Source organism: Saccopteryx leptura, chromosome 3, assembly GCF_036850995.1.
Source record: "Saccopteryx leptura isolate mSacLep1 chromosome 3, mSacLep1_pri_phased_curated, whole genome shotgun sequence".
Lineage (NCBI taxonomy): Eukaryota > Metazoa > Chordata > Mammalia > Chiroptera > Emballonuridae > Saccopteryx > Saccopteryx leptura.
This window is the reverse complement of record NC_089505.1, coordinates 67472644-67489244: the sequence shown is the minus strand read 5'-3', so window position 1 is coordinate 67489244 and position 16601 is coordinate 67472644. Positions and strand designations below refer to the sequence as shown.

Here is a 16601-nt window from a genome sequence, read left to right as displayed (position 1 = left end):
GGCCGACGCTCTACCGCTGAGCCAACCGGCCAGGGCCAAGGGCACTACTCTTTTATGGATTCTTGCTGTATTGGCCAAGAGCTTGCTTAAAGGCTTTTAATCATTGTAAAAAAAAAAATAGAAGACTGGATAAAGAAGATTGGGCACATATTCTCCATGGTATACTATTCAGCTAGAAGAAATGATGACATCGGATCACTTACAGCAGAATGGTGGAATCTTGATAACATTATGCGGAGTGAAATAAGTGAGTCAGAAAAAAACAAGAACTGCAGGATTCCATACATTGGTGGGACATAAAAACGAGACTAAGAGACATGGACAGGAGTGGGGTGGTTACGGGGGGTGGGGGGAGGGGAGGAGGGAGAGGGGGAGGGGGAGGGGCACAAAGAAAACTGGATAGAGGTTGATAGAGGACGATCTCTCTTTGGGTGATGGGTATGCAACAGAACTAAATGACAAGATAACCTGGAAATGTTTTCTTTGAATATATGTACCCTGATTTATTGATGTCACCCCATTAAAATAAAAATTTATTTAAAAAAATAAATTAAATAATGGGGAAAAAAAATATAACAAACATTTTTTAAAAATTCTTGCAAGCCTGACCTGTGGTGGCGCAGTGGATAAAGCGTCGACCTGGAAATGCTGAGGTGGCTGGTTCGAAGCCCTGGGCTTGCCTGGTCAAGGCACATATGGGAGTTGATGCTTCCAGCTCCTCCCCCCTTCTCTCTCTGTCTCTCCTCTCTCTCTGTCTCTCTCTGTCTCTCCCTCTCCTCTCTAAAATGAATAAATAAAAAATTAAAAAAAAAATTCTTGCAAGCCTGACCTGTGGTGGCGCAGTGGATAAAGCGTTGACCTGGAATGCTGAGGTCCCCGGATCAAAACCCTGGGCTTGCCCGGTCAAGGCACATATGGGAGTTGAAGCTTCCTGCTCCTCCCTTCTCTCTCTCTCTCTCTCTCTCTCTCTCTCTCTCTCTCTCTTTCCCTCTCCTCTCTAAAAAATGAATAAAATCTTTAAAAAAGAAATTCTTGCACCACACCAGTTGAAGATTGCTGCTTTATATATAGGTTTACAGTCTCACCCTATGATATTTGCATCTCTTCCCCCTTCCCTGAAGAAAAACAAAAATCATCAAATACAGGGAAATCTATGACTTAACCTATAAAGGGGATTTCTTTTGTGAGTGAGAGGAGGGGAAGCAGAGAGACAGACTCCTTCATACGCCCCAACCAGGATCCACCTGGCAAGCCCACTAGGGGGCGATGCTCTGCCCATCTGACGCCCATGCTCCATTGCAACCAGAGCCATCCTCAGTGCCCAGGGTCAACTTGCTCTAATCGAGCCTTGACTGCAGGAGGGGAGGAGAGAGAGGGAGAGAGGGAGAGAGTGAGAGAGGAGAGGGGGAGGAATGAAGGAACAGATGGGTGCTTCTCCTGTGTGCCCTGACATATACTCGACCTTGGAGGCGTCATCCACACACAGGGCCGTTGCTCTACCACTGTGCCAACCAGCCAGGACAAGGGGATTTCCTTTTTTTAATTTTAGTTGCTTATAATGCTTTTAGTGGGCTTTATTTATTTATTTGTTTATTTTTATTGATTGATTTTTAGCCAGAGAGGGAGAGAGAGAAAAGAACATCAATCAGTGCCTGTATGTGCCCTGATCGGGGTTCAAACTGGCAAGCTTGGTGCTTTGGACCGAAATTCTAACCAACCGAACTATCCAGCCAGGGCTAGCAGGCTTTATTTTTAAAAGCAGTTTTAGGTTTACAGAAAAATTGGTGGAAAGTACAGAGAGTGCCCATATACCCTTCACCCCACTCCCACTTTCCCCCATTATTAACATCTTGCATTAATAGATGCTTTGTTATCATTGGTGAGCCAATATTGATACATTACTAACTGAAGCGCATCAATACTGAGGGTTCACTCTCTGTGTGGCACTTTCTGCAGGTTTTTTTTTTTTTTAATTTTATTTATTTATTTTTACAGTGACACAGAGAGAGAGAGACAGATAGGGACAGACAGACAGGAACAGAGAGAGATGAGAAGCATCAATTATCAGTTTTTTGTTGTGACACCTTAGTTGTTCATTGATTGCTCTCTCATATGTGCCTTGACCGTGGGCCTTCAGCAGACCGAGTAACCCCTTGCTTGAGGTGAGCCTTGCTCAAACCAGATGAGCCTGCGCTCAAGCTGGCGACCTCGGGTCTCGAACCTGGGTCCTTCAGCATCCCAGTCCAACGCTCTATCCACTGCACCACCAGGCAGGCATTTTCTGCAGGTTTTGACAAATGTAAAATTACAGTTGTCCTTCATTACAGCAACATACAGAATACAGAATCATTTCACCGCCCTAAAAATCAGGGGGATTTGTTTGAAAGCAAATGTTTAAAATCTAACCCGTGTAAAAGTGGACACCTCCTGCGTGGACAGTGGGGTGAATGTTTATAGGCTGAACACCCCGAGGAAGCCATTCCCAGCCCAAGCTCAGCCCCCCATAACCACCTCAGGCCCATGCCAGTCCTCCTCAGCAAGGGAAAGCCCCAGCTTGACTTCTGATCCTTAAGTTTTGCCCGTTTTTGAATTTCCTGTGAATGGAATCATGTGGCATGTGATCCTGGGCATCCAGCTCCTCCGTGCCACTGGGGGTGGGGGGAGGGGGAGGCCACCCTCCACCTTGCTCTGGCTTCCCCTGGGCGAAGAAGGCCCTGCCATGCACTTAACCCTTCTGTGGATGAGCACATCGCTTGTTCCCAGTTTGCGACTATTTTGATTAAAGATGCTATGACCCTTATTTTGGTGACTTTAATTTCCACTCCAGAGCTACCTGGAGTGGAATTGCTGTGAGAAGTTTAAGCTGTTCAACGCTAGAAGATTTAACCAGGGGTCTTAGGGCCCTGGAGGAACAAATGCCTGTCACCCTCACCCTTTAGTCCCTGTGCCAACTCAGCTTTCTTTTTTCTTTTTTTTTTTTTGAGATAAAGAGCAAGAAAAAGACAGTCAGGGGCCTGACTAGGCAGTGGCGCAGTGGATAGTGTGTCGGATTGGGATACGGAAGACCCAGGTTCGAGACTCCGAGGTTGCCAGCTTGAGCGCGGGCTCATCTGGTTTGAGCAAAAGCTCACCAGCTTGGACCCAAGGTCCCTGGCTCAAGCAAGGGGTTACTTGGTCTGCTGAAGGCCCGTGGTCAAGGCACATATGAGAAAGCAATCAATGAACAACTAAGGTGTCACAACAACAAAAAACTGATGATTGATGCTTCTCATTTCTCTGTTCCTGTCTGTCTGTACCTATCTATCCCTCTGACTTTCTATCTCTGTAAAAAAAAAAAAAAAAAAAAAAGGGAGAGAGATCGTAGTTGCGGCACATAGTTGTTCATTGATTGCTTCTCAGATGTGCCTTGACTGAGGGGCTCAAGCCAAGCCAGCAACCATCGGGTCATGTCTATGATCTTACACTCAAGCCAGAGACCTCCAGGTTTTGAGCCTGGGTCCTCAGTGTCCCAGGTCAATGCTCTAGCCACTGTGCCATCACCTGGTCAGGTCCCAGTATTTTAGGTTTCTGCCTCTATCTTGCCCCATCATACTGGGACCATGGTGACATGATCCTGGTTCCCTCTCCTCCCTCATTCCACTCCAGCCGCATTGGCCTCCTCGGTCATCCTCACATACACCAGGCCCACTCCTACCTCAGGGCCTTTGCATATGCTGTTCCCTCTACTGGGATCACTCTCACCTTGTTGATTGCTGGGTCCAGGCTGCTACTTTAATTTTTCATCCTCAGGAATGCCCTCAAACCCTACCAACACCCAGAGCCCCCTCTTCAAATGCCCTGCCCCCTCCTTCAGTCCACATTCTCCCAAACTCCTAGCATGTTTCTCTCCCAGTCGCAGCCCCCAATTCCTCCCTAAGGCTCCTGTCACCCCTCAGAGAGACACATAATCGAGGCCCCAGCACTAGATTTTATTGCTTCCCTCACAGAGGAGGTGTCCGGGGGCGGTGCCTGTGGGCAAGCTCTGAGCTGAGGCTGGCAGGGGAGTGTTTCCGGTCTATCGTATGAGGCTCAGATTTGGAGCTGTGTGGTCGATGGAGGCTCTCGGAGGCTGAGCGTGGTGTTGGGGGCCATGGACTGAGCTGGGAGATTCTTCCAGTGAGAAATGGGTGGTCCCTCACTCCTCAGGTCTGTGGGGTGCAGTGGTGAGGGCAGAGAAGGGCTAAGGTGTCTCAGGAAGAGACCTTGACCAAGTGGATCCATAAGAGCCCAGGGACAGGGGACACCATGGGCTGTGTCTGCAGCCTGCAGGGTCGAAGACGGAGGGAGCACCTGGCCATTGGGGCTCCTCCTCAGGTCGTCCCATGGGGCCACAAGGCTGTGGTGGGCGCGCTGAGGCTCAGAGCTCATCGTGGTGACGCGTCAGGTCCTCGCCATAATTGGTGGCCTGGCTGCCCACAAACATGTTCCAGTTGCCCAGGATCTCAGCCTTACTCAGACGTCCATCCTGGATGGAAGGTCAGAGGTCAGCAAGTAACTCAGTACCCTGCATGTGAGACCCCTCTCTGAGCCTAAGTATGACCCTTCAGGTCTCTGTCTCCCTCTCTGGGTCCCTGTCCCTTTCTCTGGGTCTGTCCTTCTCTCTCTCGGGTCTCCGTCTCCCTCTCTGTGGGTCTCTGTCGCCCTTTCTCTGGTTTACAGTCTCTCTTTCCTTAACTCTCTGTCCTTTTCTCAAGGTCTCTGTCCTTTTCTCCACCAAACAGGAACCCTGGCAGCTCCAGGCCACGTCCTCCCCCCCCACGCTGGTCTGCGGGCCCCATCAGCACCTTGTCCATGTCACTCTCATGTAGCAAGTGGTTGGCCTCCACCAGCGGTTGGTCCTGGGCCGGGGGCAGCACCCAGTGGCCGACCTCGCTGCCATCCAGCCGCCCGTCCTTGTTCAGGTCCCGGAAGTCCCGGAACTGCTCCCGCTCAGTCTGCACCCAGGCCGGCTCCTCCTCCCCAGGCTCCGCAGAGTACAGGTCCGCTGGGGTCAGGGCGAGAGGCAGCGGCTCAGGGCCCGTGCCCAGACCAGCGGAGCCAGCAGAGGCTCTCATCCTGGCTCTGACATTTTCTCATCAAGAGATCCCAGCCGCTCCCTTCTCTCTCTGTAGCCTCACTTTCTGCTGTTTAAATGGGATTAATAACAACACTCGATTTACAGGTGATCATTATGCTATACATGAAATTGACTTGCTTGATCAGTTCATTGATCTACTGAATGAGCGATTTGATATCCAAATGAAATACTGTGTGCGTCATGTGGCTCAGTGCCTGGCACACAGTGGGCACTCCGCAGGAAGAAAGGATGAGTGAACATGTTTCTGGGGAGGTGACAGGAGATACGATAAAGCTCACCTCACTCTAAGAACCTCCCTGAAAATTGCTGGAGCCTTTCTTTTGTTCCAATTATTTGAAATGTCTACAAAACTCTTCACCCCAGGGGCTGCCGTGGAGAAACCCACAGATAGATTTCCTGTACATTACAACCTGACAAGCCTTTTACACCAGACACAAAGCCATGATAATTAGCACAGAACGTCTTCCTGCCCTGGCCAGAAAGCTCAGCTGGTTAGAGCATCAACCCCATACACCAAGGTTGTGGGTTTGTTTCCTGGTCAGGGCACATAAAATAATCAACCAATGAATGCATAAACGAGTGGAACAACAGCGTGACCAGGCGGTGGAGCAGTGGATAGAGCATTGGACTGGGACGCAGAGGACCCAGTTTTGAAACCCCAAGGTCACCGCTTGAGCGTGGGCTCACCAGCTTGAGCACTGGGTCGCTGGCTTGAGTGTGGAATCAGACATGACCCTATGGGTGCTGGCTTGAAGCCCAAGGTCGCTGGCTTGAGCATAGGGTACTCGCTCTGCTGAAGCCCCCCAGTCAAGGCACATATGGAAAAGCAATCAATGAACAACCAAGAGGCCACAACGAAGAATTGATGCTTCTCTTTTCCTTCTTGCCTGCCTGTCCCTATATGTCCCTTTCTCTGACTCTGTCTCTATCACACACACACAAAAAAGAGTGGAACAACAAATCAGTTTCTCTCTCTCCCTTCCTTTCTCTAAAAATCAATCAATAAAAAACTTTTTAAGTCTTTTTTTAAAAATTGTATTTATTGATTTAAAGAGAGAATAAGGGGGAGAGAGAGAGAGAGACACTGCGCCACCCCAGGCCAGGCTGGAGCCCATACAGGGAACCCCACAACTCTCCCATCTCCCCGGACACCCACCCGCTCAGCCTGGGTCAGGACTCGCAGTGCCCCTCAGGACTCCTCATTCGTGCCCTTCCCCGCACCATCCAGCGGTGCAGAATTATATTTCTTTGGGGGATCCTGGGATTCTGCCCACATCTCTGTCCCTAGAGCCCTCTAGGGACCCCGCAGCCTGGGTGTTAGGGCAGAACCATGAGGTCTTCCTGCCTGGACGCAAGTCATGTTCACCTGACTAGCCAGTGACCTCAGCGAAGTGTTTTTCCCTCAGGGCCTCAGCTTCCTATCTGTAAGGTGGGGCAATAACCATCGCCCAGGGTGGATGTGGGGACTAGATGCACTTGTGAGCTATTAACCACAGTGCCCACAGACTGCGTCAGCTACCGTTGTGATTCAACTGCTGTGTCGCTCCAGTTCTTTCTTTCTTTACTTTTTTTTTTTTTTGAGAGGCAGGGAAAGAGAGAGACAGTAACATCAAGCTGCTCCTCTGTGTGCCCTGACCGGGGATTGGACTGACAACCTCTGCACTCCAGGTTGATGCTCCAACTGAGCTATCTGGCCAGGGTTTGGTTCCTTCCTTCTTTCTTTTTTTTGGACAGAGACAGAAAGAGAGTCAGAGCGAGGGACAGTCAGACATGAAGGGAGAGAGATAAGAAGCATCAATTCTTCATTGCAGCTCCTTAGTTGTTCAGTGATTGCTTTCTCATATGTGCCTTGACTGGAGGCTACCACACAGCGAGTGATCCCTTGCTCAAGCCAGCGACCTTTGGGCTCAAGCCAGCAACCCCTCGCTCAAGCTGGTGAGCCTATGCTCAAGCTGATGACCTCGGGTTTTGAACCTGGGTCCTCCATGTCCCAGTCAGATGCTCTATCCACTGTGCCACCACCTGGTCAGGTTCAAGTTCTTTCTTGACAAAAAAAAAAATTGTGCTTAAAATACAATGTCCTACTTGGGTGGGGCGGTGAACACACAATGCAGTGTATGTATAGATGTGTTATATACTTGTGTACCTGAAACCTGTATAATTTTGTTACCCAGTGTCACCCCAATAAATTAAACTAGAAAGAAATTATCGCCCTGCTTGAAAAAAAAGAAAAAGATCCTGCCTACAGGTTTGTTCCATAAAAGCATTCTATAGAAAAATGTGTTCAATCTTTTAGCAATTCTATACCTAAAAGCTTTCCCCTTAATTAAATTCCTTGCCTACTGAGGGCAAGGACAGAGGCAGGGCTACAGTGATATTTGGAGGTGTCACAAGGGCTCCCCAATATTCTGAGTAACAAAGATGCTTACACTTTTCTGTGTAAATACAGGTTCAAGACAAACTCCCTGACTTCCCATCACAAGCAGACACAGTCCTTGGGCCCTGATTTTGTAGAAACTCCACACCCTCCCAGGAAATGACCTGGTGTGTGATGGTCTGTGCTATAACCTCAGTCACTAACAAGCTCATTAAATGCTTCTTGGTCCTCGCACACAGTAGGTGCTTGATATATGCTTTTTCAGTCTGGCATACTAAAGGTATTAGATTTCCTGGCCCCGGTCTATCGTAGGTGTTTTTTTGTGTGTGAGAAAGACAGAGAGAAGGACAGATAAGGACAGACAGACAAAGGAGAGAAATGAGAAGCGGCAATTCTTTGTTGCAGCACCTTAGTTATTCATTGACTGATTTTTCATATGTGCCTTGACCAGGGGGCTACAGCAGAGCGAGTGACCCCTTGCTCAGCTAGCGACCTTGGGCTCAAGCCAGCGACCTTGGGCTCAAGCCAGCGACCTTTGAGCTCAAGCCAGTGACCATGGAGTCATGTCTACTATCGCACACTCAAGCCAGCGACCCTACACTCAAGCTGGTGAGCCCACTCTCGTGCCAACGACCTCAGGGTTTCAAACCTGGGTCCTCTGCATTCCAGGCCAATGCTCTATCCACTGAGCTACCACCTGGTCAAGCAATCATAGGTGTTTAATAAAAATTTGGTGGGCCTGGTATACAGTGGGTGATGAATAAATGCTTTGGGGACCTGGTACATAGTAGGTGCTCAATAAATATTTGGTGGATGCATAAACTTTTTTTTTAATTCATTTTAGAGAGGAGAGAGAGAGAGAGGGAAAGAGAGAGACAGAGAGAGAGAGGAGAGAGAGACAGGGGGGAGGAGCTGGAAGCATTAACTCCATATGTGCCTTGACCAGGCAAGCCCAGGGTTTCGAACTGGCGACCTCAGCATTTCCAGGTCAACGCTTTATCCACTGTGCCACCACAGGTCAGGCCGGATGCATAAACTTAAGCAGCGCCCCTGCCTCCACTTCGGAGGGCTTTTGCTCTTTACGGTGATAATGCATTGGATTGCCACCCAGACTCAGGTGGGGACAGACTTCCTCAGAGAGGAATTCAGGTGCCACTCACCAATGTACTCGTCTACTTGAATGTAGCCATCTTTGTTCCTGTCCAGGTCCTCCAGGGTTTCCTGAGGAGAAAAAGGTTTTGGGGTTGGCTCCCAAGGGGGAACAGATCCCCAGGGGCAGGATATTAGGTTCTCTTAGGGGATTTCATTCTGGAGTGGGTGTGAGGCCAGGCATTAAAGCAGTCTCAACAAGGTATAACTCTCCCCAGAGACATGCGGGGAATTTGGGGGCTTTCTGGGGTGCTATAATGATGCAGGCCCTATCTGCACTTAATGGGTGAGCCCAGAAAACCAGGAGAGCTGTCCCATATCCCTAACAACTTTCTCATGCCCCAGGGCAGAAGCTTCTTTTCCTTTAACAGGCAGAGCCAGGGCCATAATCGTTTGTTTAAACATTCTAATACTTGGCCCTGGCCGGTTGGCTCAGTGGTAGAGCGTTGGCCTGGCGTGTAGGAGTCCCGGGTTCGATTCCCGGCTAGGGCACACAGAAGAGGCACCCATCTGCTTCTCCACCCTCCCCCTCTCCTTCCTCTCTGTCTCTCTCTTCCCCTCCTGCAGCCAAGGCTCCATTGGAGCAAAGTTGGTCCAGGTGCTGAGGATGGCTCTGTGGCCTCTGCCTCAGGTGCTAGAATGGCTCTGGTTGCAACAGAGCAATGCCCTAGATGGGCAGAGCATCGCCCCTGGTGGGCATGCCGGGTGGATCCTGGTCAGGCGCATGTGGGAGTCTGTCTGACTGCCTCCCTGTTTCCAACTTCAGAAAAATAAATAAAATAAAAAAATATATAAAAATTCTAATACTTAGTGGACCATGTTGACACATCCTCGATACCAGAGGCAGATTAAGGTCAGTTGAGGCCCCGGGCACAGAAGAAAATATTGGGCCCCTTAAAAAAAAAAGAGACAGGGAACATAAAAGTACATGTTAACCATATTTTTAAATAAATAAAAAATATTACGTACTATTCATGTTAAAATTGCACATATGAAACCAAACTTGGTGTCATTAGAAAAAAGTGTAAAGTTGGGGTTTTGCAGAGCCCTTCAGAAGTCGGGGCCCAGGGTGCGCCCGCCATTAAATCCGCCTCCACTTGACACCTCTGCTTTTCCCTTCACTTCTTGAGCAAACTGTTTCTGTTCCCCACCTCCGCATTCAAACTCACTCCCTATAAGGTGATGCAGGCACCTGACACTCCACTGTCTTCTAGCAAAGTCGAGCTAAAATTCAGAATTCTCAATTACATTTGATTTTCAAATGAACAACAAATAATTCTTTAGTATAAGTCTGTCCTGCACAATATTTGGGACATACTTAAAGTACAGGATGCTGAGTTACTTTGGTTCCAGATATATAATATTTTAGTAATAATATGTCCCAAATACTGCGTGGTATACACTTACACTAAAAAAACTTGCTCTGACCAGGTGGCTCAGTTGGTCAGTGTCATCTGGATACAACAAAGTTATGGGTTCGATCCCCAGTGAGGGCACATACAGGAGTCAATCAATGAATGCATATATAAGTGGAACAACAAATAGATGTTTCTCTCAAATCAATAAATTTTATATATGATTTGTTGCTCATATTAGTTGCTATTATAAATGCAAATGTAATTGAATGTCCTAAGTTATTTGCTGGATCTAGTAACTCTACAACACTTACATATTGAAATTTCTGTTATTTATTATAAGTGACTTCCTTTAGTGTTTCCTATAGTACAGTTGAGGCTCAGAGTCATGTTTTGAAATCTTGCATGTGGGAAGGTTGCTCACTATCCGCGAACACGCACGATGGCAGCAGAGTTGAGACCAGAGTTCAGCAAACATTTCCATGAAAGGCCAATGAGTAAACATTGTCAGTTTTGCCTGCTGTACAGTCTCTGGTGAACTGACTCAACTTTGCAATTGTAGCATATATAACAAATGGGTGTGGCTGTGTGACAATAAAGCTTTATTTGCAAAAACAATCTGTGAGCTGGCTCTGGCCACAGGTTCTAGTTTGCTGACCCCTGGTTGAACCCAGGCCTTCTGGCCTCAGAGCCCTTGATCCTAACAGCATTGCTCTAGACATAAGAAAGGGGTTAGCCGTGGAGACAGGACTGTGGGAGACAGGGTAGGGACACGCAAGGAAAGAAATTTGTCTAGGTACAAATCCAGGCTGTGCCACTTCTCATCTGGGTGATCTTAGGAAAGTCACTTTGTGCCAAGGTCTCCTTATCTGTAAAACGAAGATGATAGGCCACCACCATAAGGTTGCCATGACAGTTAAATTGAGGTGATGCCCTGGCCGGTTCGCTCAGTAAATAGGGTCTGCCTGGAATGCGGACATCCTGGGTTCAATCACCAGTCAGGGCACACATGAGAAGTGACCATCTGCTTCTCCCCCCCCTCACACTCCCCTTTCTCTCTCTCTTCCCCTCTCACAGCCAGTGGCTCGATTGGTTTGAGTGTTGGCCCCAGGAGCTGAGGATAACTGGGCTGATTCCAGCATCAGCCTCAAATGGGGGTTGCCAGGTAGATCTCAGGGCGCATGCAGGAGTCTGTTTCTCTATCTCCCCTCCTCTTACTAAAATAAATAAATAAATTGAGGTGAAGCAGGTAAAGGTGTTAGAAGGGTACCTGGCACATAAGACATGCTCAGTCAGGGTTTGTTAAATAATCTTAACTCAGGAGAAGAGAGAGGTGTTACACATTATCTGCTTTTAAAGAGGGATGTTGGGCCTTATAGGACAGGAAGTATAAGCGGTTTGAGGAACCTAGGTTAATGACATCTCTCCTCTCTGACCCCCTTTGATCCAGCAATTCCTATCCTGTAGCTGTACTGACATGTTATAAAATGATGTAATGAGCATTTACCCCAGGCCAGTTTTACAGTATTACATGTATGAACTGAGCTAGTCCCTACAACCACCCTCCTGGTGTCCTCCACAGGATCATTATCAGTACCCTGATTTTACAGGTAAGGAAATTCATGTCAAGAGAGGTTGAATAACTTGCCCAAGGTCACACAGCCAGGAAGCAGCAGGGCTGGGAATTGAACCCAGGCCTTCTGGCCTCAGAGCCCTTGATCCTAACAGCATTGCTCTAGACACAAGAAAGGGGTTAGCCGTGGAGACAGGACTGTGGGAGACAGGGTAGGGACACGCAAGGAAAGAAGATTGTTCACCTTTTTTGCATCTTTTGGGTGTTTAACCACATCAATATGTTACCTATTTGAAAAATACATATAATTACATTTTTAAAGTAATTTTAGAAGAGTCAGGCATAGTAGAAGTACATATAAATCCTTCCACTAATAGTGGCACTGGTGGGCACAGGGTGGATGGAAGATGTCACCCTCCATTGATTGGCATTTGTGGCCCAGGTTTCCTGGGAACATGCCAGAAGACCAGGTGACTGGAACTCCCAAGGTAAGCACTGGAAGGCTGGCCCTCACTCACGGCAACCACAATGTCGCGCATGTGAGGAAACTCCTCTGGATGCAAGAAGGCCGTCAGCTCCTCCCGAGTGGCCATCGAGTCCCCATCCTGGTCAGCCACCCGGAAACGCCGCTCATCTCGAGCCAGCATCTTCTTGTAGGTCTCTGCATCTTCCACATCGTGAAATTCTTCACCTAGGAAAGGAGGGAGCTCGGTGAGATGTGCTTTCATGGAGGTAACACCAGGCACATTGAAAAGAAAGACAAAAGGATCTAATTCGGGGGGTCAGGGCAGGAAAGAACCTTTACTGAATTAATGATACATAACATATATTCTTATTTGCATACATTTGCTACATTGTAGTAAGAGTTTATTATAGGCTAAGCTCTTTACCTACAATATTGCATTTAACCCACACAAAAAGCAAGTAGAGTTTTTTTTGTTCATTCTCATTTTATGAAAAAAACCCTGACTCCCAGAAAGGAAATATCTCACCCAAGATCATACAGCCTGGAATGATGGACTTGGAATTAACACTGGCCATTGGGCCCCCACGTCATGCTCTGATGCAGTAGATTATACTGCCTCAGGTTGCTGGATAGAGAGTAGGGGAAAGGCATTTTCGACAGAGGGAACAGTATGTGCAGAGTGTAGAGGTTTGAAGAATGTGGTGAGTTCAGGAAAATGGCAAATCCATTTGATCAGGGCAGAAAATGCAGAAAAACAAAGTCAGAGAGGGGTGGGCCAGATGGAGTTGAGGAGCTGGGACTCTCTCCAGGGGGCCCAGGGGAGTCATGGGAAGTCTGTGAGCAGCAGGGGGTCAGGGTAAGCTCTGGGTATGAAAAGACACCTCTGGGGATATATGAGGGACAGGCAGGGGTGAGGGTACAGGAAGGACAGAATAAGAGCTGTGGGTGCCTAAGGCTGGGGCGTGGGGACTAGGAGGAGAGAACCCAGGGAGTCAGCGGGCAAGGTAAATGGCTTTGGAGTTCTCAGGATGAGAGGTCAGGGGTATGGAAAGTACATATCTCCTGTCAAGGATCTGAAATCCCCTGATCCTAGGGTTATAGAGGTTGTGGATGCTGGAATGAGAAGTCAGTAATCAGGGATTGGTGATTTCAGGGTGATCGGGGTCTTAAAATTGGGTAGACCCTGTCAAGGACCAGAGGGTAGAGGTCAGGGATTCTGGCTAATGGGTTAAACTTTAGCCGCTAAAGGTTCTCAGGATGAGGGATCAAAACAGTCAGGGTCACGGTGTGTGTGAGGAGTAGGGTCAAGGTCTCGCTGCATACCAGGCGCGTAGTAGCCATAGGTGGCGTTGCGCAGCTCCTCCCAACCCACACGCCCGTCGCGGTCCGTGTCGTACGTGTCCCAGGCCGCGCTCACCGAGTCCCGTATGTGCCGTTGCTGTGTGTGTGCGATCCACGCGCGGAGCTCGGCCAGCGACACCCAGCCGTCCCCGTCCCCAGCACGGTCCATGCGGTCAACGATGCGCCTGCCAGCCGGGGCAGAACACAAGTAAGTCTGGGGGCGGGCCCCCTCCGCCCAAGCCCCGCCCTCTCACTTAGAGCCCCGCCCCCTCGAGGCACATCAGGGCTAAACTGCTCTCCAAAAGCTGCCCACAAATTGGGGGAGGCACGTGTCAATCCCAAGACCGCGCCTACATAGGCTCCGCCTCCTCAACCCCCGGGCCTATGGCTGGCGCTGCGGCCCACCACATGCCCAGATGAGGGAAGAACCTAACAACCCAGAACCACATTCTCCGCACTGGCCTCGCCCCTAGACCCTGCACGTGCTCCATCTCCAGGGGGAGTCCGAATTGCAACGAGGGCTAGGGGTAGGGTTGTCACAGTGCACCCCTGGCCCTCAGGACTCCTGTCCCAAGATTACCTCTGAACTACAACTGCCAAGGCCACAGACCTCTCGTCGTCTCAGGTCCCGTCCCATATCCTCTCCTCTCCCCTGACTGCCAGTTTTAGGACCCTCCCTTCTAATCTCACTTTCTGCTCTGCCCCTCCCTGGATGCGCCGCTCAATTTTAGGCCCCTCTCCCTCCACTCTTGCCCCACGCCCTGTCCCCTATCTTTTCCAGCGGTTATCAGACACTGACCTAGGACCATCACCTGCAACCCCGCAGGCTGGGCTTCTGCCAGCGCCCCCCCCCCCCCCCCCCCCCGCATGTCAAACCCCAGTAGGCCCGAAGTCACACTCCTTCTCTCAGGTCTCACCTGTAGGCCCCCAGGCCCCTTCCCATTACCCTGGCCACCCCCGTCACCGGTTTGGGTCCTTGCCAAACCGCTAATGGACCACTCAAAAAGCCTTTTTTGTAACTGTTCCTAAGCCCCTCCGACCCAGTCGCCAGGACTGAATCTGAGTAGGCCCAGCTGCCCCCTCCCGACCCAGGCACTCGGCTGGGATTGGTCCTCGGTTTCCAGGACTCACAGGTCCTACCCTGAGGTTTTAGCCAGATAGTCTAAGTTCAAATTCTGCAGCCTCCTCTTACTGATTGTGTGACTATGGGCAGGTCACTTAACCTCTCTGTGCCTCAGTTCCCCACTCTGTAAAATGGGGATAAATATGTAGTAGAACAATAGGCAATAAATATATTAGTTAATGCTTGTAAAGCCCTTCGAACAGTGCCTGGCATTGCAGTAAGTGCTATGCCAAATGTGTTAGCCTCTCACTGCTTTTCTTCCCTTATCCCTCCTTCACCCAACCCCATTTATGCACACTCTCCCAGCCAGAGACTTGGCACCATGGTTATCTCCAACCTGGTCTAGGCACCATCGTCCCTAGTAGTCTACCTGGACTACTGCCGTTGCTTCCTCAATGGGTTCCCTGTTTCTTGCTCTATATAGTTGGTTCCCCAAATGGCAACCAAAAAGATTCTGTTAAGACCTGAGTCAGCTCACATCCTCATCCTTCCTCTAAAACCTTCACATGGCTCTCATCTTACTCGAAGAAAAGCTTAAATCTTCACTGTGGACCCTGGCCAGTCAGCTCAGTGTATAGAGCATTGGCCCGGTGTATGAACATCCCAGTTTGATTCCTGGTCAAGGCACACAAGAGAAGTGACCATCTGCTTCTCTCCCACCCTCTCTCCCCTTTCTCTCCTGCAGCCAGTGGCTCGATTGGTTTGAGCATCGACCCTGGGTTGGTCCCAGAGTCAGCCTCAGGTGCTAAAAAATAGCTTGACTGATTTGAACATTGGCCCCAGATGGGGGTTGCCAAATGGATCCTGGCCCAGGGCACATGTGAGAGTCTATCTCCCCTTCTCTCACCTAAAAAAGAAAAAAAACCTTCACTATGGCCCAAAGCCCTGCACAATCACTTTGTTCTTTCTGTGCCAACATTTCCCTTCCCCTTTGCTCACTGGGCTCCAGGCACAGCAGCCTCACTATTCCTTGTTTACTTTACTCCTGTCTCAGGGCCTTTGCATTTACATTTCCCTCTGCCTGGAATGCTACTCCCATATGGCCCAAATAAAACTTTCTCAATTAGGCCTCCCCTGACCTCCCTGTTTTAAATTACAACCTTGAATCTTCCAGACCCCATCTGTCTCCTACCCCAGACGAGCTTGGCTTTCCTCTGGGCTGAGTTGATCGAATTCCTTGGCCACTTCTCGTCCCAGGAAAGCCTCGTGGTCGTACTGGAAGTTCCCGTGGGCGTCATCATGAGGGGCCTCGCTCAGGGGAGCATGCTGGTGCACCCTTCCCTGGCCATGAGGGCCAGTCTCAGGGGAGGGCTTCCCCTGGGCCCCGTGCCTGAACAGCAAGAGCAGCAGTAGAAGTGATGGTTGCCACATCATCAATCCCTGAGGAGTGGCGGAGGCTAGAAGTCAGGGGTCACAGGGAAAAAGACAAAGATCGGACAGAAGACTGGGGGGATGGGAGACCTAGAGATGGTAGTTGGCCTCAAAGTTTTAGACTTTGGGCTGGGTTGAAAGAGGAGGTCTGGGTTCTCGGAGGTAAAAACCAGCTTTGGGGGCTGAATCTTCTGAGGGAGTCCCAAAGAGGTCCCAGAGCCACAAGTGGTAGCATTCAAGTGGGAGACGTGGCGTACTTCCCACGTAAAGTGTGGGTCAGGGTCGTAGATAAAAGAGAAAAATCATGCAAGCTTCTAGGCGTTCTTTTCACCCTGGACTCTAATCCTCTACCAGAGAGGATCTGAAAAGTCTTCCTTGGGCCGGCCCCCCGCCCTCGCCCCTGTTTACCAGGTTATCCAACCTCACCGCGTTCTTCAGTCTCCACTTCGAGTTCTCCAAAAAAGATGCCCAGTTTGGCTGCTCTCAAGCCAGGCCCCGCCTCCGGTAGCTCAGAGGCCCCGCCCCCAGACCAATAAGTTCAGGAGGACCCCCCCAAGGGGCGGAGCCGAAGAGAGTTCAGGCGGCAGCGGACGCCCCTCGCCACGTCCACAAAGGAAAGGAAGGCCCACGAGGTTCCGCCTCTCCCCTTCCCAGGGCAGGCGAGGTGGGCGACGCCGAAGTGACGCGACCGAGGCAAACTACAACTCCCGGGAAGCTTCGGGGCGCCGTG

The 16601-nt window shown here is 49.8% G+C and overlaps 1 protein-coding gene across 4 annotated transcripts; it reads right to left on the bottom strand.

The window, feature by feature from the left end:
- Positions 1 to 3947: 3947 nt before the first annotated feature.
- Positions 3948 to 16525, bottom strand: RCN3 (reticulocalbin 3). Of its 4 annotated transcripts, none has more exons than XM_066373998.1 (7): positions 16280 to 16525; positions 15633 to 15897; positions 13360 to 13562; positions 12089 to 12261; positions 8654 to 8714; positions 4824 to 5023; positions 3948 to 4504 (listed from the first exon to the last, which is right to left on the bottom strand). In XM_066373998.1, exons 2-7 carry the CDS (start codon positions 15872 to 15874, stop codon positions 4397 to 4399), a joined length of 987 nt encoding a protein of 328 aa, XP_066230095.1. In that variant the 5' UTR covers positions 15875 to 15897; positions 16280 to 16525; the 3' UTR covers positions 3948 to 4396. The 4 variants fall into 4 exon arrangements, with proteins under 4 accessions (XP_066230095.1, XP_066230094.1, XP_066230096.1 ...); XM_066373997.1 differs by having other exon boundaries at positions 15633 to 15880; XM_066373999.1 differs by having other exon boundaries at positions 16293 to 16525.
- Positions 16526 to 16601: the final 76 nt, after the last annotated feature.